Source organism: Piliocolobus tephrosceles, chromosome 1 (assembly GCF_002776525.5).
Source record: "Piliocolobus tephrosceles isolate RC106 chromosome 1, ASM277652v3, whole genome shotgun sequence".
Lineage (NCBI taxonomy): Eukaryota > Metazoa > Chordata > Mammalia > Primates > Cercopithecidae > Piliocolobus > Piliocolobus tephrosceles.
This window is the reverse complement of record NC_045434.1, coordinates 62,817,453-62,845,432: the sequence shown is the minus strand read 5'-3', so window position 1 is coordinate 62,845,432 and position 27,980 is coordinate 62,817,453. Positions and strand designations below refer to the sequence as shown.

At 48.6% G+C, this 27,980-nt stretch overlaps 1 protein-coding gene and 1 long non-coding RNA gene across 2 annotated transcripts in view; one reads left to right on the top strand and one right to left on the bottom strand.

Moving 5' to 3' along the window:
* The first annotated feature begins 58 nt into the window (after positions 1 to 58).
* Positions 59 to 24,467, top strand: RAB7B (RAB7B, member RAS oncogene family). The gene is made up of 6 exons (XM_023186910.2): positions 59 to 273; positions 8,826 to 8,894; positions 9,428 to 9,554; positions 10,277 to 10,492; positions 17,283 to 17,408; positions 23,606 to 24,467. The coding sequence occupies exons 2-6, from the start codon at positions 8,842 to 8,844 to the stop codon at positions 23,681 to 23,683; spliced, it is 600 nt and encodes a 199-aa protein (XP_023042678.1). The 5' UTR covers positions 59 to 273; positions 8,826 to 8,841; the 3' UTR covers positions 23,684 to 24,467.
* The window catches only part of LOC111522734, a 41,445-nt gene continuing 37,896 nt past the window's right edge, over positions 24,432 to 27,980 (bottom strand). Inside the window, exon 4 of the long non-coding RNA XR_002725313.1 lies at positions 24,432 to 26,532. This is a non-coding gene — a long non-coding RNA (uncharacterized LOC111522734). The remainder of the gene's footprint in view (positions 26,533 to 27,980) is intronic.

The window sequence follows — 27,980 nt, the reverse complement described above, 5'->3', positions numbered from 1 at the left end:
CCTTTCCATTCCACTCCACCCCCTCCACCCACACAGCTGAGGTCACCCGGCCCAGCCTCTTTTGCAACTTTCCCAAGTCTGTGCATGAGAGGGAGAGGAGGAAAACTCAGAGGGAAGTGGCGTGGCTTCAACAGAGTTTTTTTTGGCCCGTCTTTGTCCCAAAGCCTTTTGCTTGGCCCTGCTGAGACCATCGCTCTAAGAAGAGACCAGGAGACTGAGCGAGGACTCCCACCCGCCCTCAGAGCGGAGGCCGAGTGCTGCGCAGCCACAGCTGTAAGTGCCCCGGGAGTTTGTCTCAGTGCTTCTGTCTGCCCCCGCAGCCCTGGGAGTTATTTGGGTGTTTGGGTGGAGGAGTGGAGGCAGGGAATGCAAGGATGAGATTTCCAATCTGGCAGCTTCAGAGTTTAGATCCAGCCCAAAGATCCCACCCTGAGGAAGCTCCCAGGGTGTGGCAGCAAGAAAGGACTTCCCTGCCCGTGCGAAGAGCTGGGGCCCAGCTCGGGGACCCACAGAGGCCATCAGTCCCAGGACACAGCTGCTGGCCCTGTCAGAAGAGGGCGGCGCTGCTGCCTCAAACCTGCAGGACCTGCCAGAAACGAGAGCCCTGGTTGAAAGCAAAACCCTGCTGGCACCCAGAGTCCCCTTGTGACATTGACAGAGTGCCTTCTGGGATGCAACTGTGTTGGCCAGGGTCTCATCGGGGGAAACTTAGCCCCTGGAGTAGGAAATTGTCACTCCTGTTCTAAATCATAAATATTTCTCCTTGCCCAGTGCTGCAATGCCAGGGGAGCCAATGAATAGGGTCGGACGGGTCTGGGTTCTATACCCAGTTTACCACCAACTAGTTGTTCTTGACCCAGGAATCCACTGGGCTTCAGTGGCATTTTGTAAACTGCAAGTGCTCTATAATTGCTAGGTATTATGTATTAATACAAATAATTTCTTTGGGCTTACAGATCAATGTCCCACCAAAAAGTTCCCATGGAGATAGTAACTTGTCTATATCTTTAGACCTACACAGTGCTGGGGCTTAGTAAGCACACACTGCCTGTGCCGGACAGATGAACAGATGGATGGATGAGTGGATGGGTGGTTGTCCATGGAAACCTCTAGAATCCCAGCATTGGTCAGGCTCTTTCGTGGGATACGGAGAGGCGTGAGGCACAGCCCTGCCCTCCAGGAATGGACAGTCTACTCGAGGAGACAAGACCCACAAATAACCTAAAGGACAAGAGCACCGAGCCTCCTGAAACCAGGGCTGTAGGTGCACTTCCCAGAGGGAGCAGGTCTAGACCTGCTAGGGTTGAGGTGGGTGAGGCAGAATTGTGAGCATTACTGGGAGGTAACAAAGCCTTGTGCTCTCTACATAGCCTGTTTTCACAGACAAACTTTGCTTTCAAGACTGTAGGTCCCATTATTTTTTAGGGTGGATATATTTGTCCTTTTCCAAAGTATGGGATTGGAAGGGAAGGTGCTGAAAGTGGACAAGAGCCTAGTAAGATAGTATGATGGGGGCGGGAGACTCTGTCTGCTTCAGAATCCTCACCTGCCCCTGCTCACTAGTCTCCTGTCAACAGAAGTGATACCCCTCCCAACACGGATGGGACAGAAGATTGTGCCTGGTTTCAGGTTGGAGTCAGCGGGGTAAGGAGAGAAAGGAAGTGAGAAGTGAGAGCGAAGGGGGTTCCAATGTTTTTGGAGGGCTGGTCCCAGGCCCAGGGGCTTGGCAACAACTCCACAGGGGCTGAGCTACCCTGTAGCTTTGGCAAATGGGCAGGACCAGGACTCCAGGCTTGGAAGTGCTGCTAGGCAAGAAGGGGAAAGAGTTAGGGACCTCCAGTGGGGAGTGAGTCACTGCAAGTTCTGCTCTGTGTGGACCAGGGCTGGCAGAAGGCAGAGTCTTGCATTTCAATCTTGCTTTTCACTGTTACTTAACTGTAGAGGATGACTCAGCCTGGCCTCTAGGAGGATTCCCTGGTTTGAAGCATCTGAGTCAGCTGAGTGGGTGGGATGAGGCTTAAAAAGACAGCTACTGCCAAAGCCCAGCAGAGATGACATGGAAAGGGACTCCAACCACTGTATGAGATCTGCATGTGCCTCCTAGGTGAGCCAGCCTGTGTCACCCCATAAGCCACCCCCACTTCCCACAGACCTGGTCCCAGTCACTCTCTCGTTGCTCCTAGTGACACTGGGCCCAAGGACTAGGCTCTTATAAAATAGCAGCCTCAGCAAACTCCTACCCTTCTGGGATGGGGTAGGGGAACCTGCAGTGGCAGCACACCCTGAGGGAGCATCCAGGGGAAAGAAGCAGGGAGGAGGTGGGATGCAGGAGTCCAAAGTTAAGGCCAGGTAACTTACAAGGATCTTGAGCACTTTTTGTGTGGCCCTCAGGAGAAATACTTCTAGGAGCAGGAGGCAGCTCCATGGGGCAGGTCTGGCTCTACCTTTCATGGATGTGGAAGAGATGACTCAAGCACAGGGTGGTGCTTGGCATCAATGACCTTTGAGGTCCTTGCAGGAGTATACTGGAGCAGGCTCCATGCGGGTGGCTTGAAGTCAGCCATGGTGTAAGTGTTTACACCATAGGAAGTGGCAAGCATGACCAACCAGGACCCTGGCCTCTAGACTCACCCCCCTCCCAGTTGGTAAACAATTATCTGGATCCTTCCCAACTTGGAGACCCTGCTGTGCTACAAGATCATGACACATGTCACCTGCAGAGGAAGCCACAGCCACAAGTGATGTCCATTTTACCCATGAGGGAACAAATGCCCCAAGGTTCAGTAACCCACCCAAGGTCACAAATGTGTGGAGCCGGGATGAGAATTCTGAGTCCTGAACTCACGATCACTCCATGGCACCAGATGGCCTCACTCTCTTGCCCACAGAAGGAATTTGTCCTGTCTGAAATCACACTCAAATTACTTTGGCCTGCCATCCACACGTCTTTTTAAAAAAATGTTAAGTCATTATTTGATAGTCTTAAATTACAAAAACAACTTAGGCTTGTGTAACAAATTTTAAAGCAAAACATATATAACATAAAACGATAACTCTCAGCCTCTAATCTACCTTTCCCATCTCTCTTATGAATCATTTAATGTATATCTCCCCTTAGCTTTCTGTATCACACCATATAAAACATTCAGTGATTTTCTTTTTTCTTACTTACAGGCCTCATGTATAGCTTCCCACTTTTTAAAACTGCCCTTGGCCAGGCATGGTGGCTTACACCTGTAATGCCAACATTTTGAGAGGCCGAGGTGGGATGATCACTTGAAGCCAGGAGTTTGATACCAACTGGGGCTACAAAGCATGATTCCATCTCTACAAAAAATGAAAAATAAAAAATTAGCTGGTCATGGTGGCATACACCTATAGTCCCAGCTACTTGGGAGGCTGAGGAGGGAGGATCACTTTAGCCCACAAATTTGAGGTGGCAGGGAGCTATGATCACGCCACTGCACTCCAGCCTGGGCAAAAGAATGAGGCCCTGTCTCTAAATAGATAGATAAATAAATAAAAAATAAAACTGCCAATTGTTCCAGAGTATTAATGGATCAGACTTTATGTAGAGAGTCTCATACTGATGGACAGTTAGATTACAGCAAGGCTTTAGCAATCACCTTTGTACAAATATGTGTTTGAGCATATGTGTGAGTATTACTGTAGGACAGATTCCTAGAATGAGAACCTAGGCTGTATGCATATTAAGTTTTGATATTGTCCAATTGTCTTCCAAGAAGATCATGCTAATTCATACTCTACCAACAATATACAAGAGTGTTTCCCCAACACACTTGCAACCCCAAACATTGTCATCAATCTTTTTAAATTTTTGCCACTCTACTGGGTGAAAATAAATGGTATTTTGAAATGTCAATTTCCTTGATAGTAAGGTTGAGTGTGTTTTCAAAGCTTACTAATTCTTTATAAGATTTCAGTTGGTAACTTGTTCATGTTCTTTGCCCATTTTTGATAGGTGTGTTGCCTTTTATTATCTATGAGTGCTTTACACATTGTGCATAGCGACCTACTGTTATGTGTCTCACACATACCTTCTACCTTCCTCGTCCTGCCCCAGCTTTCCCTTCCTAAGCATGCTGCTGGCCTCCCTACATCAAACCCTCACCCATCCAGCCCCTAGCTCTCTAACAGGGGCACTATGGCCCAGGGCATGTAAGTCTCATTCTAGTTTTACAGGCAGTAGAACCCAGTAGTTAAGAGAGCCGGCTCTTGGGTTAGGCCTGGACTCCAATCCCAGCTTCAAACCCCGCTCTGACATGTGCAGGCTTCCTGTCTTTAGGGCTGAACTGCTTAACCACCACTCTAAGCATCCGTTTCTTCAATGGTAAAACAGAGATAATAATAGTATCAATCTCACAGGCTATCTTTGTGTGCAATAAAATAGCTAACGCTTCTTGAGTCCTTAATTTGTGCCAGTAAATGTATAACAATATTCTATGAATATTGTATTCTATGTGTTCAGTGTATTATAATAATGTATAATTTGTTTAACCCTCACAATGCTATTGTGTATTTGTGTATTCACAAAGCCCTCAGCACAGTGCCCACCAAACAAATGTTAGCTTGTAACATGAGATGTACTCCAGCACTGCTGCATGGTCCTGTGACAGCGTGTGAAAGCATTGCCCTCTGCCTAGCATGCTGTGTCTCTGACCCTGTGGTCAGTCCTTACATATAGCTCCTGTTGGGCAACTCCAGTTCTCTCTACCCCCACTGTACCTCTCTGCCACTTTGGCAGCCTTTCTCTGTCTTCTCCAACTCTCCTAGGGTTTTGTTGAAATTCACCAAATCTGAGCCCAATGCCCTAGATTCCTGCGCACACAGATTCTATGGGTTCAAACTCTGATGATTAGGAGGCATGACACAGGAAAGTCTTCTTAGCATTTTTTGTTTGTTTGTTTGTTTGAAACGGAGTCTCGCTCTGTCACCCAAGCTGGAGTGCAGTAGCGTGATCTTGGCTCACTGCAACCTCTGCCTCCCGGGTTCAAAGGATTCTCCTGCCTCAGCCTCCTAAGTAGCTGGGATTACAGGTGTGCGCCAACAAGCCCAGCTATTTTTTTTTTTTTTTTTTTGTATTTTTAATAGAGATGCAGTTTCACCATGTTGGCCAGGCTGGTCTCGAACTCCTGACCTTGTGATCCGCCCACCTCGGCCTCCCAAAGTGCTGGGATTACAGGCTTGAGCCACTGCACCCTGTCTTCTCAGCCTTTGATTCAAATATTAGCTCTTCCACTTACCCCCGTGCAGGCTTGGGTGAGTTGTGATTACTCAGCTTCTTGGAGCTTGGTTGTACTTGTCTCAGAGGGTGATGGTGAAGATGGCCTGCCCTCGGTAGAATACTTAGCACAGCCCACTGCAGGGGCTCAGCCAGTGCTGCTTCTCCCACTTTTTCCTGCCAGCCTTTGGTTCTGACTTTCTTTCTAAGGCATTGTGTTGCTTTTTAAAGCTAAGTTAGCATGTTGTATCAGTCTTTAGGAAACAGCTTCCCTTTGCTCCTAGGCCCCTTCCAAAGTGATAACAAATACTTTGAGAGCCATGCTTTTTCAGGGGTTTCTGAACCATTTCTCCTTTGACTGATTTCCCTCATGGACAGCAGCATCCGTTATAAAATGCCAGCCCAGGTTCAAGCCTTGAATTGCCTTCTTCTACATGTTGGAATATAGGAAATGTTTGCTGAGTGAATGAATGAATGAATGAATGAATGAATGAATGAATGAATGAGTCAATGCCAGGATCTTTGTTCAGATATTCACAGTCCATCTTAATCTTGCTTTCTCTCCAGCCTTTCCTTTACACCTTTCACCTCACCCTTCCCTGAAGCAAATCGACCACATTCTCCATTCATCTGTTCCCAAGGCTTTGGTTATTTCATTCCCTCCCCAACCACATGCTTCATTTCTTCAGGACCTAGTTCTGCTGAATTCTCAAGTGCTTTCCCTGTGCCTCTCCTGGGGTGCTGCGTACTTTCTCTCTGGTGCCATCACTCAGTCCTTTCTTCCTTGATGACTCCCTGTGGTGGGTTCCTATTTGCTCCATCTCTGTGCTGTTCCCAGTGTCTAGTACAAGACTTTGCATGCAGTAGGCATGTAGGCATTTGAAGCATGAATGGATGGACCGTCAAGAAGACCCATTGCTCACCATGCCAACCCAGCACTCTTGGGTTACAGCAGAAGTTCCAGTGCCACCAACTCCAGCTCCTGGGACAAACAGCTCTGAGCAGAGCTTCAAATCACCTTTGGTCCATGATATGGTTTGGCTTTGTCCCCACCCAAAATCTCATCTTGAATTGTAATCTGAATTGTAATTCGCATGTGTTGGGGAAGAGACCTTGTGGGAGGTGATTAGATCATGGGAGTGGTTCCCCCATGCTGTTCTTATAATAGTGAGTGAGTTCTCACAAGATCTGATGGTTGTATAAGGGGCTTTTCCTCACTTTGCTATACACTTCTCTCTCCTGCTGCCATGTAAAGAAGGATGTGCTTGCTTCCCCTTCCACCATGACTGTAAGTTTCCTGTGGCCTTCACAGCCACATGGAACCAACTGAACCTCTTTCCTTCATAAATTACCCAGTCTTAGGCAGTTCTTTATAGCATGAGAACAGACTAATACAGTCCATGACATGGTTCATGAAGGGGACACTAACAATCCTAAATCTCTGGGGGCTTCTCGTTTTAACTTTGTGTCCCAAGCACAACTCTCATGGCCAATGAGGTCCAGCTCCAGCAGATAAAGCATTTTTCACCAAGAAGACATCTTGAGTCTTTGGGGCTTAGCTGGCTCATTCTCCAGTTGGAAAGCCCAGACTCAGAGAGGGGAAGTAACTGGCCCATGGTCACACAGTGGCAAAGTGAGAACCAGAGCCAACACCTCAGGATGTCCTATTTACAGCTTTTTTCCAAGTACCAGGGGAAATACAAGCTGGCCAACTTTTGACACCTCATCTGAGCAGAGTCAAATCAAGGTTTACTCAGTAAACTTAGTGCATCCAAAGACAAACGACGCAGGAGTCCAGGATAGTACATATGCATATGTGCATGAATGGGTGAAACAAAGGGCCAGTTAAGCGTGTATCCTACAACAGTTTTGCTTTACCTTGTTAAACACACACACACACACACACACACACACATACATATACATTTCTCTTATAGGAACAGGACATATTTATTGTAAAAAAAAAAAAAAGAGAGAGAACGTATTAAAAGGCATAGAGAAAAAAATTAAAATCATGTAATTTCCTACCACCCAGAATTAATAACCTACATTTTTTAATTGACAGATAAAAATCATACACACTTACCATGTACAACATGTTGTTTTGAAATATGCATACATTGTGGAATGGCTAAATTGAGGTAATCTGCATTATCTCACATACTTATCTTTTAGTGGTGAGAACACAATATAAACTCTAGTAGGAATTTTCAAGAATACAATACATTGTTGTTAACTGTAGTCACCATGCTGTGTAATATATCTCTTGAATTTACTCCTAGCTAACTGAAATATTTTATCCTCTGACCAACATCTCCCCAACTGCCCACCCAGCCCAGCCCCTGGTAACCACTGTTCTACTCTCTACGTCTATGAGTTCAATTTTTTTAGATTCCACATACAAGTGAGATCATATGGTATTTGTCTCTTTGCCTGAGTTATTTCACTTAACATAAGATCCTCCAGGTTTACCTATGGTGTCATAAATTGTAAGTTTTTTTTAAAGTTGAACAGTATCCATTGTGTACATGTACCGCATTTTCTTTCATTGATGGACACTTAGGTTGATTCCATATCTTGGCTACTATGAACAATGCTGCAGTGAACACGGGAATGTAGACATACTGATTTCATTTCCTTTGTCTATATATCCTGTGGTGGAATTGCTGGAATTGTTAATATATTTCTTTCCAGGCCTTTTTCTATACAAGTGGGAACTCATTTAAGTGTTGGGGTGGTATTTTGTGTACAGTTTACCATCTTCTGTTTTCTAATTTAGATTTTAAGGTATCCTAGGATCCTATTTAGATCCTAGGGCACGAGCGTTTTCCCATATTATTGTAATATTCTCAAAAACTCCATTTAATGGCTGCTTAATAGTTCATTGTGTGCTATGGTTTAACCACTACTTTAGTGTTGGATATTTATAAACAATACAGTGAAGAACATTCTTGAACAAGTCTTTACTCACATTTCAGATAATTTCTTTAAGACAAATTCCTAGAAATGGAGGGCGGGAACATTTTTAAGGCTCTCAATACTTGCTGCCAATAGCTTTCCAGAAACATGGATGAATTACACCCCTGCCAGCTGCATTAGAGAGGAGCCTTTTGATTCTGCAGTTGCAGCAAGACCTCGGACTGGGGGAGGGGCACTCTTCCACCCAGAGCCTCTGGGCAGTCCTGACAATGGACCCCTTGTCCTGCCCACCCCCATCTCTTCCTCCTGCACACCCCTCCATCCCTGGCTCCAGGCTGCGCTGTCTGCAAGGCTTGTGTTCAATCCGATCCTGCCTTCTTGGCACTCCAGGCTGCCTCCAAGAGCTGGGTTGGTAGAGCTGAGGGATGAGAGATTTTCCCGTTCTGGAGGGTCACCACCCTTCCAGCTTTGGGGAGGCCCCCAGAGAAAGTGAGGGAGAAGATGTATGAAGATTGCTGAATTATGTGCCTCTTTCGGAGAACCCCACCCAGTCTCCAGGGCAGTAACTTGCCCATTGAAAAGGGGAAAGCAGAGGCCACACTCAGTGACAATGGCTGTAAGGAACACTGGGGCCAGCATGTGGATGACCTCTGTTTCCTTACAGGCTCTGAAGCCCCTCCATGAATCCCCGGAAGAAGGTGGACCTGAAACTCATAATCGTCGGAGCCATTGGGTAAGCCAAGCTCAGCTCTGGGAGTTGGGAAGCAGCCCCTCACCCAAGGACAGTGAGACTCCCGGTGTGTTCCCATCTCCCATAGGTCCCTTTCTGATTCAGAGTGACACCAGCAACCGTATCCCACCCTCCAAAAAGCTTAGTTGGGAGAAAGAAGCTCTATGTAAACAGATGGTTTCTAGTCCTAGATCTGCAGTGACTCTGCAGTAACCAGCTGTGTGAATTAGGCAAGCCATTTAGCATCTATCTGTCCTCCCACGTCCTACACACACAGAAAAAAACCTGACCATCACTGTAAGATATTCCACTGTCTCCAGACTACTCTGCTCACTCTGCTTGGCTTCTACTTCTGGAAACCATTTCCTACTCCCTTGCTATTCAAAGTATGGTCCATGGACCACAGAAATTTCAAATTCAGAATCTCAGGGAGAGACAGTGGCAAGAGGGGCCTGGGGAGATTCTGAGAATGGTATGGAAGCATGTGCACGTGTGTTTGCATGTGTGTGTTCACATGTGTCTGGAATTTTCCTCAGTGTGGGAAAGACCTCCCTCCTTCACCAATATGTGCACAAGACGTTTTACGAGGAATACCAGACCACACTGGGGGCCAGCATTCTCTCCAAGATTATCATATTGGGTGACACAACTTTGAAGCTACAGGTGAGCAGCCTTCCTTTTCCCTCTTCAAAGTACATACACTGAAAATCCGCCCCATGCCCCAACAGCCACTCATGTAGCAATGTGCACCAGAGCTAGAAAGGTCTAGAGCAGAAATGGGCAAACTTCAGCTCATGGACCAAATCTGGTCCACCTCCTATTTTTGTAAATAAGACTGCACTGGGGTACAGCCATACCCATTGGTTAACTTATCATGTTATGCACTACAGTGGCAGAGTTGAGTAATAATTGGCATACAGAGACAGAATGACCTGCAAAGCCTAAAATATTTACTATCTGCTCCTTATAGAAAAAAAAGCTGATGCCTGATCTAGAAGGAAGGGCATTAATCCAGGAGTTGAGAGTCCCCATGCCTAGTCTCAGGTTCTCTGGAAAACTTGGCAGGTGATCTTAGGCAAGACATTCCCAAGGTCCAAGTTTCCAAATCTGTCAGATGGGAATAACAATTCCCACCTTGATGACCCAGAGGAAAAATGAGAGGTCGGATGTGAAATTACTCTCAGGATGTTACATGTTACCGCAAAGGTGTTGGAATGTATGTGTGTGGGAGGGTCAAGATGCCTCGGTGTGAAAGAACCATATGAACCTGTACCAGGGCTTGCTGCTCCCTACCCAGCACAAGAAGCCTTGACATGATGTAACCCAGCTGGGCCACCTTCCAGCCACTCATCACAGTCCCATGGGGCGGCTGCTTTCCCCTCCAGATCTGGGACACGGGCGGTCAGGAGCGATTCCGCTCCATGGTGTCCACGTTCTACAAAGGCTCCGATGGCTGCATCCTAGCTTTTGATGTCACCGACCTGGAGTCTTTTGAAGCCCTGGATATCTGGCGGGGTGACGTCCTGGCCAAGATTGTCCCCATGGAACAGTCCTACCCCATGGTGTTGTTGGGGAACAAGATCGATCTGGCAGACCGGAAGGTACTGTTCATTCATTTATTCATTCAACAAACATTATATGAGCATCCACTATGTGCCCAGCACAGTGTTAGGTCCCACACATACAGAGCTGAATCAGGCATAGTCCTTACTTCAGGAATTTCACAGTCTAGTAGTGGATACAGACACTTTAAAAGATCATTATAAAATAAAATGATAATTACGATACAATATGGTAAATGAAATAATAGAGATATACCTTGGGCATTAAGGAACCACAATAAAGGGGCATCTACCCAAGCCTAGAATATAGGACAAGCTTCCTAGAAGAGTTGGGTTCTGGGCTGAATAAACAGCATGATATAAACTGAGAACTAAAGGCAATTTTGTCCAGAGACAGGAAACGGAGGAGTTAAGGCATCAGATGTAGGCAGGAGGCAGGTCTCAGTGGAATTTGAATTAATCTGTAGCACAGGGTTTCTGCCTAGGGTCGAGTTGGAGGTCTGCAGTTATAAATTCTTGGGTATACAAGTTTTCTGGGGAAGTAAAATTTTTTTATTAGCTGAACCATATTCCAGACCATCGGGTTAACCACTTAACAGCTGGTCTGCCCTGTGACTACAGTGACCGCACTTGTGTTTACCATTACAGGGTACTGAGAAGACAGCACTTTTAATCTTTGCCTACTAATGAGGAAAGAATATGGCAGACTGAATTTGTAAAAGATGCTCTTGGGCCAAAAGTCCAGATGCCACCAAAAAGAGCTGTTTAAACCAAGTTTCTCTTTTTAGTGTTTCAAATAGAGAAAAGTAATGGGGAACTGGATCATCATGTCTGAACTGCATTTTCACAATGGTTCAAATTGAGAAAAGCAATGGAAATGAGGCATCATTTGGCATGATGAAGTGTGTTTATGCATGGAGAAAGGGAGGGAGGGATGGTGCTTCCAACTGAGCTACCATCTACAGAAGGGAGAGCCTCTGGTTCATAGAGAAAGAAACATTTTTGGTTTGGACATGCTGAGTTTGAGGAGCTTGTACAACTAGTTGGAAATGGCCAGCAGGCTTTGGAATGCATAAGAATGAAATTTTAAAGGAGAAGTATGTGCTGGAAATAGAGATCTAGGAGTCATCTGTTCCGTGGTCACTTCAGGTTGTAAACTCCATGTCAATTCTCTAATTACAAATATCCAGCCTCAGATAATAAGCAAGGTCTTAAGTTCATTCAAAGGCAAGGTGTCTCCATTTTTTCCCCCACTGGGACCAGCTATGGGTGAGAACCTTGTGGTCTAAGAAAGGGAATAGGTCCTTAGAATCTCACGGCCAAGCTTGATGTCCACACTTCCTCCTCTTATCTGGGATGGTAATTCCAGTTTCAGACCCTGTCAAGAGTAAAGCAGGAAGAGGGAGAAGAGGTCAGGAGAGCAGGGCAATTCTAATTTGACTGGTACTATCATAAGACAGTCTTGGCTGGGCGCAGTGGCTCACGCCGGTGATCCCAACACTTTGGGAGGCCGAGGCGGGCAAATCATGAGGTCTGGAGTTTAATATCAGACTGGCCAACGTGGTGAAACCCCTACTCTACTAAAAATACAAAAGATTAGCTGGGCGTGGTGGTGGGTGCCTGTAATCCCAGCTACTTGGGAAGCTGAGGCAGCAGAATCGCTTGAACCAGGGAGGCAGAGGTTGCAGTGAGCCGAGATCGTACCACTGTACTCCAGCCTGGGCAACAATGTGAGACTTTGTCTCAAAAAAAAAAAAAAAAAAAAGACAGTCTCGCACTCTCTGGCCTGACAGGTGTTGCAAGCTCTTTCTTCTGTGGGTCACTCGTGTGGGTCCTTTGGAAGTCTCCACTGGGAGCATTTCACTGTACCTCCCATGACAAGAGTCTTGCATTCTCCTCCCCAACCCCTAGCTTTCAGCATCCCCACCCCATGGGGGTCACCTTTTCCTCCAAGCAGTTTCTGAGTGGGATTTAGCAGGCCCCAGCCTGTTGTGCACTCTCTCTCTCTCCCTTGTTCTCTCTCTCTCTCTCTCTGTTGCATCCACATATCCTTCACAAGGTACACACATGCATTCAGGCTCCACTGGGGGACAAGGGTAAGCTGGTGCTCAGTGCAGCCTCTTCTCTCTCTGCCCTGTTGCCTGTTGCCTCAGATACCTCAGGTATGTGTCAGACACCAGTCCACCATGTCTACCAAACTCCAGGGCTTGTACATTAATGACTCTCCTCATCTTTCAGCTAGAGGTGAGTCCTTACCTGTTCCTTCTCTTGGGAGAAGCAGGAGTAGTTGTACCCACAATATAACTCTCTCCAAGGACATCCCTCCTAATCCTCATTTTCAAGCCTTTTATATCCATGTTGTGGGATTTCAAGTCATCCAAGAGAGTCTTGGTCATGAGCCTTTGGGAATATGTACCCAGGGTGGACTGTCTCCACCTGCTTTATCTCTGACATCTGTCCAGTTGTTGTGCCTCTGCCAAAACTTTCATTTTAACGTCCATCTTGTTTCATGTCTGTAGGGTGGGAGGAGGGAAGCTGGGGGGGCTCAAGACCAAGAGTCAGTGAAATAAGACATGCCATCTTCTGTTGAAAGGGAGGAAACCAATACGAGGCTTAAGAATCATGAGGAAGCTTTGCCAGTTACTCTTGGGAGAAGTGGGAGGAGGAGCTACTTAGGGACAAGGACAAGATCTGATGGGTGACACCAAGGACTCCACCGAAGGAGGAGACCATGAGTTTGAGGTGGGGTCTGTGTAGGGTACAAGCCAGGAGCAAGGAACTTTGGACTAGGGCTTTTCCAACCAAGAGAGGAGGAAGGACAGAGCTGTGAGGGCACCAAGAAACCATGAAGGAAAGAAGAGGGACCAGGGAAGGCGGAAGGGCCAGGGCTGGGGTGGCAGAGGCTGGGGAGCAGGGCAGCAGGAGGGAGGGCCTGAGGGGGTTGAGGGAAAGGAGATCAGGGCACAGGAGACCAGGTTTCTTCTTTTACAGAGGTCCTGAGAGGAAGAAGCTGACATGGAGAGAATGTGGGCAGCAAAGGATTTCTGAGGCTACCATGAGAGGTGGCCGCTGTGTGATGAGGGGTTAGGAAGCCTCACTAGATGGCAAGTGTTTAGTGAATGAGGGGCATCTGGCAAGGTGAGGAGGGCAGGTGTTGACTTGCGGGAGTAGAGGGGGTCCAATCCAAGCCTCAGGGTTGGGTGAGCTTTGGTGTCCAGAGAGAGGAAGAACAAAGGTTTGAAAGAGGCAGTGAGGCACCAGGCAAGCCAGCCCCCTCTCTGGGATCTGTGATGAGTAAAGTCTGCAAATAGTCCCAGTGGGGAGGGCAAGAGGGGGCGCTCGGGAAGCATGACTCTAGGAAAAGCCAGGGTTCAGCCAGACAGGGAGGTCCCTGGAGAGGATGGAGGAGGGCTGAGGAGAGGATGGAGGAGAGGGGAGCCTGTCTCCCAACAAAGTAGGCCCAGGGAAGGGGTTTGTAGGGAGGTGGACTAGGATAGGGGAAGGGAGGAGGCACTGAGCCATAGTGAAATCAGAACAGGGACGTGGAGAGGAGGAGGTGGGTGGGAGAGAGCGGAAGGACTTTAATTCTGAGACCTGGGATTATAAAGCCCCAAGAGGGGAGGCTGGGAAGTGCCAGCCTTCAAATGTCTTTACTCTGCACAAACCTAGCCAGGGCTCTGCCTTCCCCTGGCCAGGTGTTGACATGGAGAAGGAGCCAAGAGGTACGTTCTTGTGGGGCGCCTTCTCCTCGGAGCCCGTCCCGCATATGCGGGCTCACACCCGCCCACCTGGTCCATATGCCTCCATTACCTCCTCCGCAGGGCGGAGACCAGAACACAGACTTCCTGAGACTGAATAATAATGGGAAGGATGTGATTTCCATAATGGAAATAATGGAACGAGGAAATGATCCTCCTTATTATTATCTCCAAGGGGCAGCTGGCAAAATACAGCAGCTTCTCCTATCTAATAGGAAGAAAATGAGTATTTAAAAATGTACTGCAGCTTGGTCCAGTGGCTCACGCCTGTAATCCCAACACTTTGGAGGACCAAAGTTGGGGGATAGCTTGAGCTCAGAGTTCGAGACCATCCTGGGCAACATGTCGAGACCCCATTTCCACAAAAAAAAAAAAAAAAAAATTTTTTTTTTGATTAGCCGAGTGTGGTGGCACACCTGTATTCTGAGCTACTCAGGAGGCTGAGCTGGGAGGATCTCTTGAACACGGGAGGAAGAGGCTGCAGTGAGCTAAGATCACACCACTGCACTCCAGCCTGGGCGACAGAGCAAGACACTGTCAAAAACAAACAAACAAAAAAAAGCCGCACACACACACGCACATCATATATACACACATATACATGCATAAATACACACACACATATTTATAATATATATATAGCCAGTTTAGGAAGGTGAGAAAGTTCTGAAGATGAGTAGTGGGGAATGTACAGTGTGAATACAATATGAATGTACTGAATACCCATGAACTGTATGCTTAAAAATGGTTACAATGAGTCAAGTACATTTTATCTGTAATCCCAGCACTATGGGAGGCTGAGATGGGAGAATCGCTTGAGGTCAGGAGTTCAAGACCAACCTGGGCAGCATAGCGAGATTTCCCCCCCTCCCCCGTCTCTCCAAAAACAAAACAAAACAAAAATTCAAAAAAAAAAGTGTTTCATTTAAAAATAGTAAATTTTATTAGGTATATTTACCACAATAAAAACAGGCATATATAGCCAGAATAATTTTAAAGAAATTACTGATTTAGCTTAAAAAAAAATCCCTGCTCCTTCTACAGAAGGTAATAGGGAAAAAAATAGTTTGTTAGAAAGAACAGCTTTGCTGGCATCTGTGCTACCAGGAATTTATTCACTGGGGCACGAATTATTTGCTCTGTGCTCAGGTGGGTAATTTCTGATTTACCAGTGATTCCGTAGACTTAAGATCATGCTTTCTAAAAATATCCTTTGTTATTTTTAGTGATGGTTTAATGGTTTAGTAATTAGTATTTGACATGCTAATTTTAGCACTTGTATAATCGATTGTTTTAAATGCACATGAGATGGAAAAGCATCATAAATAAAATGATGCCAGCTGGACTAATTTTGTCAAATGTTTGGCTTCCAATGAACAAGCAAAATTGTAACCAGAAAAGTGACATGTCCATAGTATATTGTCGACCAAAAGCAACATTAATGCAAGCAATACTTGCAGAATTGTCATACTTCCCAAGTCCCCAGCTATCACACCCTGAGCTTATTTTCAGAGTCAGAGCCTAAATTATAAATAACTTTCATTTTATAAATAAAAGATGAGACAATTTTAAAAATCATGAAATTGTCTCTGGGATTGGAAGAGAAAAGTGAAAAATACTGTCTGGGTAGCTGTCTTTCCAGGCCCGGCTTTCTGAGGCTGGGGTGGGAGGAGGGGGAGATGTAAAAAGAATGTTAATTTGCAACATAATCACAATGATATTTCGGAGTCTGTATGCAGTCATTCGAAACCAAACAGAGAGCAGGGAGAAATGAGATTAAAAAGTCTGTCATAACCGGGCACTTGGGTGGATCTGGTCATGGTAAGTCAGAGGAAAGGGTCAGCTGAGATCAGCTGGGACTTTTTATCCCAGTAAGACAGACATTCCCAGGACCTGCAGGAGCCACAGAGACAATTAAACAGGGGCAGGGTTTGATCTGCCTCGGCCTGCACTGTGTTCTGAGAGAGGGGTGGAATGGTCCTTTCTCCATGAAAAAGACCTTGGCTCCCCTAATTGAAATGATGATTATAAAGTACCAGTCTCAGCAAATGCTCAATATGTGGTCATTTCCCCTTCCCCAAATAATTAGACATCAAACTCGGCATACCAATTGTCTTTGGAAGTAACCCAGAGGGCTTCCAGAGCATTTCCAGGCCAACATCACAAATTGAACGCCGTTTGCACTTGAGTAGAGATGTAGAGATGTAGTCATTCAGCCTGTGCCTAGTGGCTCGCATGTGCCAGGCCAAGAGCTGAGCTCCTGACCCTGAGCTCCCAGAGGAAGACAGAAAAGGAGAGGCATGGTTCTTATGCAGCGCCCTGTAGAGGGCAACTCAGATGTCAGGGGGAGCACTGAGCTGGGGCCGCATCCAAGCTCTGCCTTCTCTCAGCTGTGTGATCTGGGGCAAGTTGCTGAACCTCTCTGAGCCTCAGTGTTTTTGTCTATAAAGTGGAACTGACAATGCCCATTTCACAGGGTTATGAAGAGGATGAGATGAGTTCATACGTGATAAAATGACGTTTAACACAGTGCCTTGGCCCATAGTAGGAGCTTATTAATTGTTCCTAGGACCCTACCCTGGGGAAGCAGGGTCAGCCGAGACCCGAGTCTCTGCCCAGCAACAGGCCTCCTGAGTGTGAGCCTCCTCAGCTGGGCTGGAGAAGAAAGTCCTCAGTTCCAGCCCTTCCTGGTTGGTGTCTCTCATGCGCAGCTCCCTTTGAAGGGACTGACAAAGGAGGCAAAGGTGGAAGAAGCTCTTAGTTTAGGCCTTAGGAAGGCAGCAAAGTGCAGTGGGCTGTAATTCCACCAGGCCTGTGTTCAAATCCTGCTCAACCTCACAAACTCTGGGCAAGTTTTTCTTTTCTTCAGGCCTCCGTTTTTCCATCTGTGAAATGGAGCTAACAGTTCCCACCTCCTACATTTATACGTAAAGTTGTAGACACTTGGGAGGTTCTCAATAAGTGGGAGTGGTGGTGGGCCTGCTGGGGATGGTGAGGATGTGATGGTGGCAATGGTGGTGATAGCGATGATGATAATACAGGAACCATGCTTATTTCTTCCCCTCATTCAGGTACCCCAGGAAGTAGCTCAAGGCTGGTGTAAAGAGAAAGATATTCCTTACTTTGAAGTCAGTGCCAAGAATGACATCAACGTGGTGCAAGCCTTTGAGATGCTGGCCAGTCGGGCTCTGTCAAGGGTGAGTGGCTGTGGTGGCAAGACCTGCTAAGACTGCCCCCTGGATTGGGGAGGGTCTCAGGCGCTTCCAGAGAAGAACATCTAGGGTACGGGCAGGGTTGTGGGTGGGACGGGATTGCTCATCATCTCAGTTAATTAGCCATGGAATGGGTTCAGCAGCACTCCAGGTCTGGAACCGCAGAATGCCAGAGGTAGAAAGCTACCTTAGAGCGTGCAGTCAGCAGTCTGTCAATCCAGCTAACTAACCAAATCCCTTGTGGAGTATCTAAACACTCCAGTCCTGTACCTCAGCCCTGGAGATCCTAACTGAGGAAGGGTTTGAGAAGTGATGGTCTAGTCTAATCTTCATTGGCAGGAGGTGCCAGGCATTCACCCAAGTGAAATACCAAACCTGCAGGAGTTGCTGACATCTTCCAGTCAAAAAGATGAACAGACATAGACCCCTAGGTATGAAGGTTCGTCAAGAATGTGCTGAGTGTGTGGCAGGCACTGTACAGGCCCCAGGACCCTCTGTCTGAAGAGGCAGGGAGATAGGCCCCTAAGTGATTGTAATAGTGTGACATGGTGGGACAGGACTTGGGGTAGGGCCTAGAGGAGGGGCACACGGACAGCCCATGCTGCAAGGCAGGGGAGGGGGTGGGGAGGAGGGAAAGTGAAGAAGGGATTGGGAGAAGGGAGCAGTTTAGGTTGATGGCCAGGGTCCCAGCTTGGCAAATGAAAGGACAATGGATTAGTGATTCCATGAGCCAAGCAAGACAGGGAACAAAGGAGAACGCAGGGGCTTCATGAGAGAAACGAGTAATGACGTCCATGCGAGCACATTGCATTCAAGGTTCCTTGAGACACCAGGTGAAAACATCTGAATTCTGCAAGGAGGTGGGGAAGACCACGGAAGGCTGCCTGGAAGCAGTGGCGTGGTTTTAACGTCAGTCTGGTGTGGAGTTTGGAAGCCCTGGGATTGGCAGGGGGAGGGGCTCAGCTTGTGTCATCGTTCTGCCACATCTCATCAACATGGGCTTCTTAGGAGAGGGGAAAGGATCATCGCAGCAATGGTTCTGAATTGAGGAAATGGGCAAATAAGGGTAGGGAACTGGAGGCTTCGCCTATGTGGAAGCATCCACCGCCCCCTTGGGATACCCTCTGCAGCGGCTCTGGAAAGAAGCTCTCCAGGCCCCAGTGAGGGGTTGTCCCAGACAGAGAGAGGCAGCAGCTCCCTCTAGCGGCTGCTCAGGGAGAAGATCCCAGCTAGGCATCCTCAGGCTTCAGAGCCCTGATCTTAGGGTTCCCCTGACCCTCACTGGCTCTTCTGCTCCCCCCCCCAGCCCTCACTGTCTCGGGAAAGGGAAAGCAGCGAGGTGTCCATCTGTTAGTGCTTGGTCAAGAAGTGGGCGGTGTAGTCTGCTCCTGAAGCACAGGCGTGCCTGCTCTTGCCGTCCTCCTGGATCGCTGAGGAATGCTGTTTGCCCTTGGTGGTGATATTGATCAATAATCCTCCACAAGCACAGTGCAGCGACTGCCAAATGCTTAGTCACCAGGAAGCGTCCATCAGCCCACAGCCCGTGTCTGTGCCTGGTTAGCACCTGTGCTATCTGGGGAAGGAGTATCCTTTCTTCTTCAAATGATGTCCTTCCTACTGTATTGTGGGTAAATTAGGACCTTCTGATTCTGTCGCTGTTATGACGTGGTGCTGTTTAGTAGACAGTGGCTTGTCTGCTTGTTGTTTTTTTTAAACACCCTTTCTTGGCAAAAGACTAAATGGGTAGCAATCCATGTCAGTCCCCCATGTTTATGGGGCATGCGCACTGATCAGAAGTCTGGAAGTCACAGGTGTAGTACCTGCGGTCAGACTGACCTGGATTTGAATCCTGCCCTGGTGCTCTCAAGTGGACGCCTTGGCAAGACATATGACTATTCTGAGCTTCCATTTCCTCTCTATAAAACGAAAATAATTTGAGTCCATAAATATCCATTGAGTTGTCAGGCTAGACCTGGAGATACAACCCTCAGTGCACTTGAGGTCAGTGGAGTGAGATATCCATAAGTGACTGTCCCGGAGTGACGTGAGTGCTGTGGGGGGTGTGATTAAGGTAAGAAGGTGACTCCCAGGCAGCTGGTGGCGAGGATGAGTGAGGATGCCTGCTCGGAGAAGTGACATGTCAGAAGGTTTGGAAGGCAATTCACAGTTTGCAGGTGGAGATGGTAGGCCATGGTGGGTGTAAGCCGGAGGGGAAGAAGGGCAGAGAGAAGGCCAAGGCCAGAGACCCAGGCATGAGTTCATGGGGCTTACAGGAGACACCTACTGTAGGTCTTGTTGGCAAGAAGAAGAAACCTGGCGTGGAGGAATGTCAGAGCATGGGGACAGAGTTTGTGATGAAGCCAGCAAGGCCACCAAGGCCTGGTGAAGCCTGACCAGGAGTTCAGACGCCATACCACAGGCCCACGCCTTCCACATGGCACTGCTAGGCCACCCAGGATACTCAGGAGCTCACCCAGGACCTTGAAACCCAACAGGGCACAACTTTCTGCAGTGTCTTTTTTGCTTAGAAATTTGAAGGAGAAATATTTTCACATAAAAACAAACACACTTAACTGGGCATAGAATGTAAAATTCACATCGATTCTTAAGATGAAACAGAAGTTTACAAATACAGATTTTGAAGTCAAAGAAAAGTTTTCAAAGGCATTTCCTATAAGGAACTTCCCTTCCTTCCCAGGGAGATTGTGGGTTCATTTGCTCCAGCCCAGGGTGTTTTGAGAGGAGGATGTGGGAGGTGCTTCTGCAATAAGGAGTGAGCCCCCAGCTGGGGTAGGGCTCTGAAGTTGGAACAATCTGGCTTTGTACTCAGCTCTACTCTCACTGTGCGTCCCTGAGCAAGTCACGCAGCCTCCCTAAGCCACCACTTCCCTAACTTTAAAGTACAAATAATAATATCTTCCCCATGAGGTTATTGTGAGGGTTAAATAAAATACTATTGTAGTGCAGAGAGGGCATTACATGCTGTTTTACAATGGAGCTGTGTCATAGGGTTTTCAGCAGGGGAGCTTCGTGCTGCCGAAAGGATGGGCTCCATGGGTGGTGATGAAGAGGCTACTGCAATAGTCCAGGCGTGGGAGGATAGAGCTGGCAAGGTGAGGGTGAATTAAAGAGACTTTGGAGGTAGAAACGTCAGGAGCTGATGATGGTCAGATGCAGGGAGAAAGGAACAGGAGCAGTTTAGGCTGACGACCAGGTTTCTAGCTTGGCAAATGAAAGGACAATGGATTAGTGATTCCTTGAGCCAAACAAGACAGGGAACAAAGGAGAAAGCAGGGCTTCATGAGAGAAAGGGGTAATGACGTCCACATGAGCACACTGAATTCAAGGTTCCTCAAGACACCAGGTGGAAACGTCTGAGTTCTGCAAGTGAGCCTTGTAGTAAAAAGAGCAATATGTGAGGCACCTGCTGAGAGCAGAGTAGGTGTTCAGTTAACATACTGAAAGAGACCAGAGTAAGTGTTCAGTTAACATTCTAAAAGAAACCAGAGTAAGTGTTCAGTTAACATTCTGAAAGAGACCAGAGTAGGTGTTCAGCTAACATTCTAAAAGAAACCAGAGTAAGTGTTCAGTTAACATTCTGAAAGAGACCAGAGTAGGTGCTCAGCTAACATTCTAAAAGAAACCAGAGTAAGTGTTCAGTTAACATTCTGAAAGAAATCGGAGTAGGTGTTCAGTTAACATTCTGAAAGAGACCAGAGTAGGTGTTCAGTTAATATTCTGAAAGAGACCAGAGTAGGTGTTCAGTTAATATTCTAAAAGAGACCAGTGTAAGTGTTCAGTTAACATTCTGAAAGAAATCAGAGTAGGTAGGTTACTTTAGTAACCAATTTAGCCACATTCAAGGGTTAGGGTATTTAGTTATCACAAAATATGACGAAGGATGCCCTAATAATTAAAGAGGAGATACCCACCAGCTTTGAAAGATGTGGGGTGGTGAGGTTTTGCTCCTAGAAAGTTAGCAATGCCAGCCGGGCATGGTGGCTCACACCTGTAATCCCAGCATTTTGGGATTACATCCACCGAGGCAGATGGATTGTTTGAGCTCATGAGTTTGAGACCAGCCTGGTTGAAACCCCATCTCTACTAAAAATATAAAAAAACTAGCCAGGCATGGTGGCATGTGCCTGTAGTCCCAGCTACTTGGGAGGCTGAGGTGGGAGGATCATCTGAGCCCGGGAAGTCAGGCCACTGTGAGCCGTGATTATGCCACTGCACTCCAGCCTGGGCCATAGGAGTGAGACCCTGTCAAAGAAAGGAGGAAAGGGGAAGGGGAGGGGGAGGGGAAGGGGAGGGGGAGGGGAGGGGGAGGAAAAGTTAGCAATACCATCCCTGCTGGGGCTTGTCAGGCCCAGCTCCAGTAGCATGAGATATCGCCTAGAGGCCCAGTTCTTTTGGGGTTAATTGGAAAAAGACAGAATCACCACATCCAGTGGAGGGAAGCGGGCCGGCTGGTGGCTGCTCGGTGAATCACAGCAGTTTTACATGGTCCTCAGGATGCAGGACTTAAGGCAAGGCCACTGGGCCACTGTAGGGGACAGGGACAGACTCCCACAGTCACACCCCCACTGATGCTGCAAGCATTGGAATAGCGTTTTATTACTTGCACGGTTAGATTCACAAGTTGTCAAGAGGCCTGGGGACTGGAGAACAGAATGACATAGAAACCTAATTATGGCCTGGAGGTTTTGCAGAAAATCTGAGGAATAAGATGCTGCCATTGTCAGTGAAAATGATGTCGTTAATGGAAAGAGCTCAGCGGTGACTTGGACCCGGGGAGGGTGCGGATGTTATTAGGGCAACACTGGCATGAAAACCTCAGGCTTTGCCCATGCAACAAATGCGGACGTCTCTCACACCTACCCCAGATGGCACTTGCTCTGCTGGTCCCAAGATCCTACCAGGGTGGGGTGAGAGATGGGGGATCCCCAAGGAATCAACTTTATGACGAAGGACTGGAACTGGACCCCAGGTTCAGCATCACGAGCTCTGCGCCATCGGGTTAAATTACTGCTCAGTCTGGGGATGGCAGGGAGTGATGAGGTGTCAAGGGATCTTCTTATGTATTTGGGGGGCCCAGCATCACCAAGGTGCAGGAGGCAGGGCTGGACACCACCTCCTGAGGTCCAGGATCACGAGCCTTCGCCAGCTGGGTGTCTGACCTGAGCCTGGGAGCTGCCAGGGAGATTAAAAGCAGAGAGGAGGAGGCAGCACCCCTGTCGCTGGAAGTTGCCCCCCTGAGAAGGACGCTTGAGATGGACTGCCAGGGACAGTTTTGCGTGACACACAGGAGGCTCCGCCCCTGCTCAGGTCCACGCCAATGTAGCACAAACCCTTTCCACACAGAGTGAATGCTCCTCACTCACCCCGAGGCCCACAGTACTGGCTGTGGGAGGAACATGAAGGAGATTGAGCTCTGTGACTAGCGGAGGCCATAGCAGCGTGAAGAGATGGGATTCCCTGAAGAAGAAACCCTTCAGCCTGAGGAACCCATCTGCTTAAAGAAGGGCCCTCTCCATATCACCCCAGCCCCTGAACTGGGTCGGGGGGCAGGCTCTTGGTGAGCAGTGGAGCCAGCTGGAAAGGCAGAAGCTTGGCAGACTGAGAAGGGGCTTCCTCTGAACCCTTGTTGGGACAAGAGAGGCTGGAGAAGCAAAAGGGCCCAGGATTAACATTGAGTCCATTTTGGGGAGGGCTCCCTGGACGCAGCCAGGACAGAGGACCGACTGGGCTTTTCCAGGCACGAGTAGGGGAAGCTGGGAGACGGGCAGAATGAAAAGGAGGTTGGGGGTATTGGAATATTCGCGGGAAGAGGTCTCCAGGAGAAATGAGGAGTGGCCATCACCTCTCTGCCTGAGCCCAAATGATACCTCAGCTGTCCCCTCTGGAGAATGGAAAATTACAGGACACGGCTGGAGGTCAGGAGACTTGGGCCACTAATTCAGACACTGACCTGCTCTGGGCTCCCGGGAAGAGGCTGGAGGGGACACAGGGAAGAAGGAGGGTGGGGAACACCAGTGGCTTCCCTGTCTGGGCCTCAGTTTCCCAGAAGTACAATGGGGAGGAAACAAGAGCCCAGGCTCTGAGGCCCATTAAGAAATGAAGGGCGGGCGGTGCTCTCTGCACCTCAGGACATGAATGCTGGCCTCTCTTTCCTTCCCCAGTACCAGAGCATCTTAGAGAATCACCTCACAGAATCCATCAAACTCTCACCAGACCAGTCAAGGAGCAGATGCTGCTGACCTCCGGACGCCTGCTCTGGACGCCCAGAAACAGAGCCTGCCCCAGGCCTGGTCATCCCAGGCTTGAGAACAGATAACCATCACCCTCCAGCCCCACTGCCTGCCCAAGCACAGCGCAGGGGACCTAGGCTCTGCTTCAGAGCCCTTGACCCGGTGCTGGGCCCAGAGTCAGAGGGCAGCCCCTGGCTCAGGCTGAGTATAGTGACAGAGTCTGGGTGAAGCCCGGAATGTCACGGCCCAACCCTGGCCCTGCAGAAGTCACAGTTTCCACAGTGGCTTCACCTTTCCCCACCCGTCCACCCCTCAAACACTCCCGCTCCAGAACGCGTATCTCCGCAGACCAGCCACTGACTGGAGTCTGGTTACATCTTCCTGTGGACAGACCCTCCTCACCCCCTCCCACCTCACACCCCTCAGCCACAAGCAAAGCTTTGGACAATGGCACAGCTCAGCCTCCCTCAACAAGCAGACTAAGGAGTAAAGCTCTGGACCCCACTTGCTGGGCCTGCCTCACCTCCTGGCAGAAGCTCTCGTGCCTGAGACCCCCTCTGCTCCCTCCAGGGTAGAGGACTGAGGGAGCACAGGAGAAGGCACAAGGGACCCTGGCTCATTCCTCCTTGCTGGGTGCTCAGGCAACTCACATAAATCTGAGTCTCGATTTGTTTATCTGTCCTGTGGGGGTGATATTTGCCTTGCCTGTATCACAGTGCAGTTTTGAGACCAGAAGCTGTGCTTAAATCTAGTAGCTGTTGTTGATATGCATTTATTTACCTCTTTGACAAGTATTTTTGCGTATCTACTATGTACAATGCATTGAAGTCCAGTGACAAACAAAACAGACAGGGACCCTGCCCTCCTGGAGCCGACATCTGGTGAGGGAGAGAGGCAATGGATGCAGACTCTAGACAGATACTTCCAAATAGCAGGTAAGTGCTAAAAACAAAGGGAAACAGGGTAATGGGATAGAGTGGCAGGGGCTGGGATGAGTTGCTATTTTAGACGAAGTGGTCCAGGAGGGCTTCCCTGAGGAGGTGGCATTTGGTCTGACGGCTAGAGAATGAGAAGGCAGCTGTCACCTGAGAGCTGGAGAAAGAACATTCCAGGGAGAGGGAGCATCAAGGCCCAAGGCCCTGAGGCAAGAACAAGCTTGCCATTTTCCAGGAACAGTGAAAGGACATCCATTGACCTAAGACTCAAAGCTACTGTCCCAAAGACAAAGCAAAGACGACCCAGTTCCCTTAGGAGGCTCCTTGATGCTCTGCTGCCTGGCCACCAGAGGGCAGCAGTGCTCCTTCTCTTCCAGGCTGAACACAAAGTGGGTGCTCATGAACGCTTTAGGAGCTGGGGTTTTGTCCTTTAGATGCTCAAAGTTTGTTAAAGGGCTTGGGGGGGGGGGGGGTATGTTCAGCCCTTTGGGATTTGTGAGGCAGAGAATTCCAATTTCTTAAGCCTAGTAAGAAATGAGCAAAAACTTCAATATACATGACTCAGGCAAGAAATCAGCATCTGTGGCAAATGCTAGAATGAGATGCAAGAAAGCTCATGGAGTCTCCATCCCCGCAGATTCTAAGGCTGGTATCTTTTGCTTCCGGCTCCAGGCAGCACAGACAGGGCCCAGCCTGGAGAGGGTGGGCAAGATGTCCTCTCAGGGTCTTCAATGGCCAAGTCCATGCCCACCGCAGAATCTTTCTTCTACCCAGAAGTCTCCTTTCCTGAGTTCCAAGCAGAGCTGGGGATGTTAGCCTGTGAGTGTCATCTGACTTAGAAGGTACACCTAGGAGTCAGGGGGAGATCAGCAGGGGAGTTTGGGAGCTGCTTCTCCCCGCACCTGGCTCTGGAGTGTGAACTGGCTCATTCTGGACACCAGCATGGAGCCAGCACAGGAACGGGGGCGCGGGGGGGGGGGGGCGCGGCCTAGAGCACAAGCTCTATCTGTGTCCTTCAGAAGTCCCAGGGAAAAATGATGCACCCTCATAGGAATGGCATTTTGCACATCACACAGGCTGTCCTGGGAGTCAGGCAGACTGGATTGTCAAGTGTGGCATGTATATAGCAGCTTGTGCACTGCAGTGGACATGTGGACCATTTCTAAAGGTCACAACAAATAATAAATGTGTCCTTCTTTGTTTTTATCTTTTGTGCTACTTAGATTTTATAGTTATAAAAATACATCTACATGGTTTGACATGAAAAAGATACTAAAAGGCAGACAACTAAAAGTGAACCGAGACTGGCTACATAATTTACAGAACCCAGGGCAAAATGGAGATGCCAGGTCTCTTGTTCAGACATTATTAAGAGTTTCAAGACAGCAACAACAGAGCCTTCAATCAAGGATGGGCCCCGCTGAGGGCAGGTCACTCATTCATGAAATCAATCCTTAGCAAACAATGAGTCTCAGACACACTGCAGCTAGAATGGAAAAGATTTTGAGTCTGCAAGAGCCAGAGCCACGCTGAGATTCAACGCGAGTTCCAAACCACACATTTTGCACCTTCTTCAGACTCAGGAGTCAGGACAGAATGTTCGAAACGTAGGGTGGGGATTGCAGGGGCTGAGAACCCACAGCCTCCATTCTGTCACAACCAGGGGACACCTCAACCCATCCCCCAAGCAGAGGGAACTGAGCCAACCCCCACATAGAGGCCCTCCCTGTGCACCACCCCCACCCCACTCCCACCCTGCTCCCAAGTCTAGGACTGGCCCTCGGTGCCCACCCCAGCAGGTATAGGGATTGGCAGAGGAAGGCAGCATCTGGGGGCTGTGACTTCAGGCCGGGACAAGTGGCACCCACTGGAGCCTGGATGGGGGTGTACAGGCAGCACTCCTGGAGTCCTTCATCACCATCCCTGTAAAGAAGAGGGCCAGGATGAATAAGACCATCCTGTGTCCAGCACAGCCCCGCTGTGAGGCACAGCTCCAGGCTGCCACTGAACAACAGAGGTAATCCAGGCCAGGGCTCTGGGTGGCACACGCCCTTGCGGCTTGGGAAAAAAACAAAACCAAATCTTATCACCAAATAAACCTGGGCTGGGCCTGGGTGGATGCCAAACCGCCCATGGGGATTTTGGGAAATGCTGACTGTTCCTGCCATTTGCTCCCACTCAACAGACGTCCCCAACCCTCGCTGCGTGAGTCCACCAGCCACAGGCAATACCTCAAGCAGGTCCCTGCAAGGTCAGGCGCCAGGCGGCACCCATGGTGTGGGAGTCCTGGGACCGCACAGTCCAATGGGGTCCACAAAACAGTCACACAGGCAGTGACACTGGACTGGCTGAGAGGTGTGTGGCAGCCTAGCCGTGACGGTGGGCCGTGCGCACTCTGGGAAGCTCCCTAATGTGCGATGGGGATGGGCCAGGCTAGGCAGGAAGTTGAACTCCTGCAGAGGGTCAATGGCCTGTACCAAGATTGTGTACGTGTCTGGTGGTGGTGTGTGTTGTGTGTGTGGAGGGGGGGTGGTATGTGGTATGTGTGTGTCTTTGATGTGGCTGTGTGTGTGTGGTATGTGTATGGTATGTGGTATGTGTGATGTGTATGTTGTGTGTACAGTATGACGTGCATTTGCAGTGTGCGTGGTGTGTGTGTATGATGTGTGTTTGTGTGTGGTGTGTATGGGTGGGGTCTGAGCATGAGTGTGTGGGTGGGTGGGTGTAGGTGGCATGTGTGTATGTGTGATGTGTGTGTGATGTAATGTGTGTGGTGTGTATGTGGTGTGTGGGTATGTACATGTGTGGCCCGTGTGGTGTGATGTGCATATGGATGTGGTGTGCATGTGTATGATGTGTGGTGTATGTGTGTGTGCATGTGTGCTGTATGTAGTGTGACCTGTGTATGTGGTGTATGTGGTGTGCTTGTGTGTAGTATGTGGTGTGTGCGTGTGTGGTGTGTGTGTGGTACGTGTGTGGTATGAGTACTGTGTGTGGTATGTGTGATGTAATGTGTGTGTATATGTTTGTGTTGTGTGTGAGGGGTGTGGGAATAGTGTGTGTGGTGTAATGTGTGTATATGTGGTGTGTGGTGCGAGGGGTGTGTATGTATGTATGTGTGTGTGTCCATGTGTGTGGTATGTGGCATGTGTACCTGTAGTGTGGTGTGTGTGTGGTGTGTGTATAGTATGTGTGGTGTAATGTGTGTGTATGTGGTGTGCAGTGTGGTATGTGGTGTGTCGATGTGTGATGTGTTGTGTAGGGGGGGTGTGTGTGGTATGTGTGGTGTAGTGTGTGTGTATGTGGTGTGTGCATGTGGGGTGTGTTGTGTGTGTGGTGTAATGTGTGTATGTGGTGCGGAGTGTCTGTGT

What these genes read in the sequence shown, in the direction of transcription:
- RAB7B (XM_023186910.2), top strand. Translation starts at nt 8,842, where the DNA reads ATGAATCCCCGGAAGAAGGTGGACCTGAAACTCATAATCGTCGGAGCC. An exon ending in ATAATCGTCGGAGCCATTGG is followed by an intron (nt 8,895 to 9,427) that starts GTAAGCCAAGCT and finishes AATTTTCCTCAG; the next exon opens with TGTGGGAAAGACCTCCCTCC. An exon ending in CCAGTCGGGCTCTGTCAAGG is followed by an intron (nt 17,409 to 23,605) that starts GTGAGTGGCTGT and finishes TTCCTTCCCCAG; the next exon opens with TACCAGAGCATCTTAGAGAA.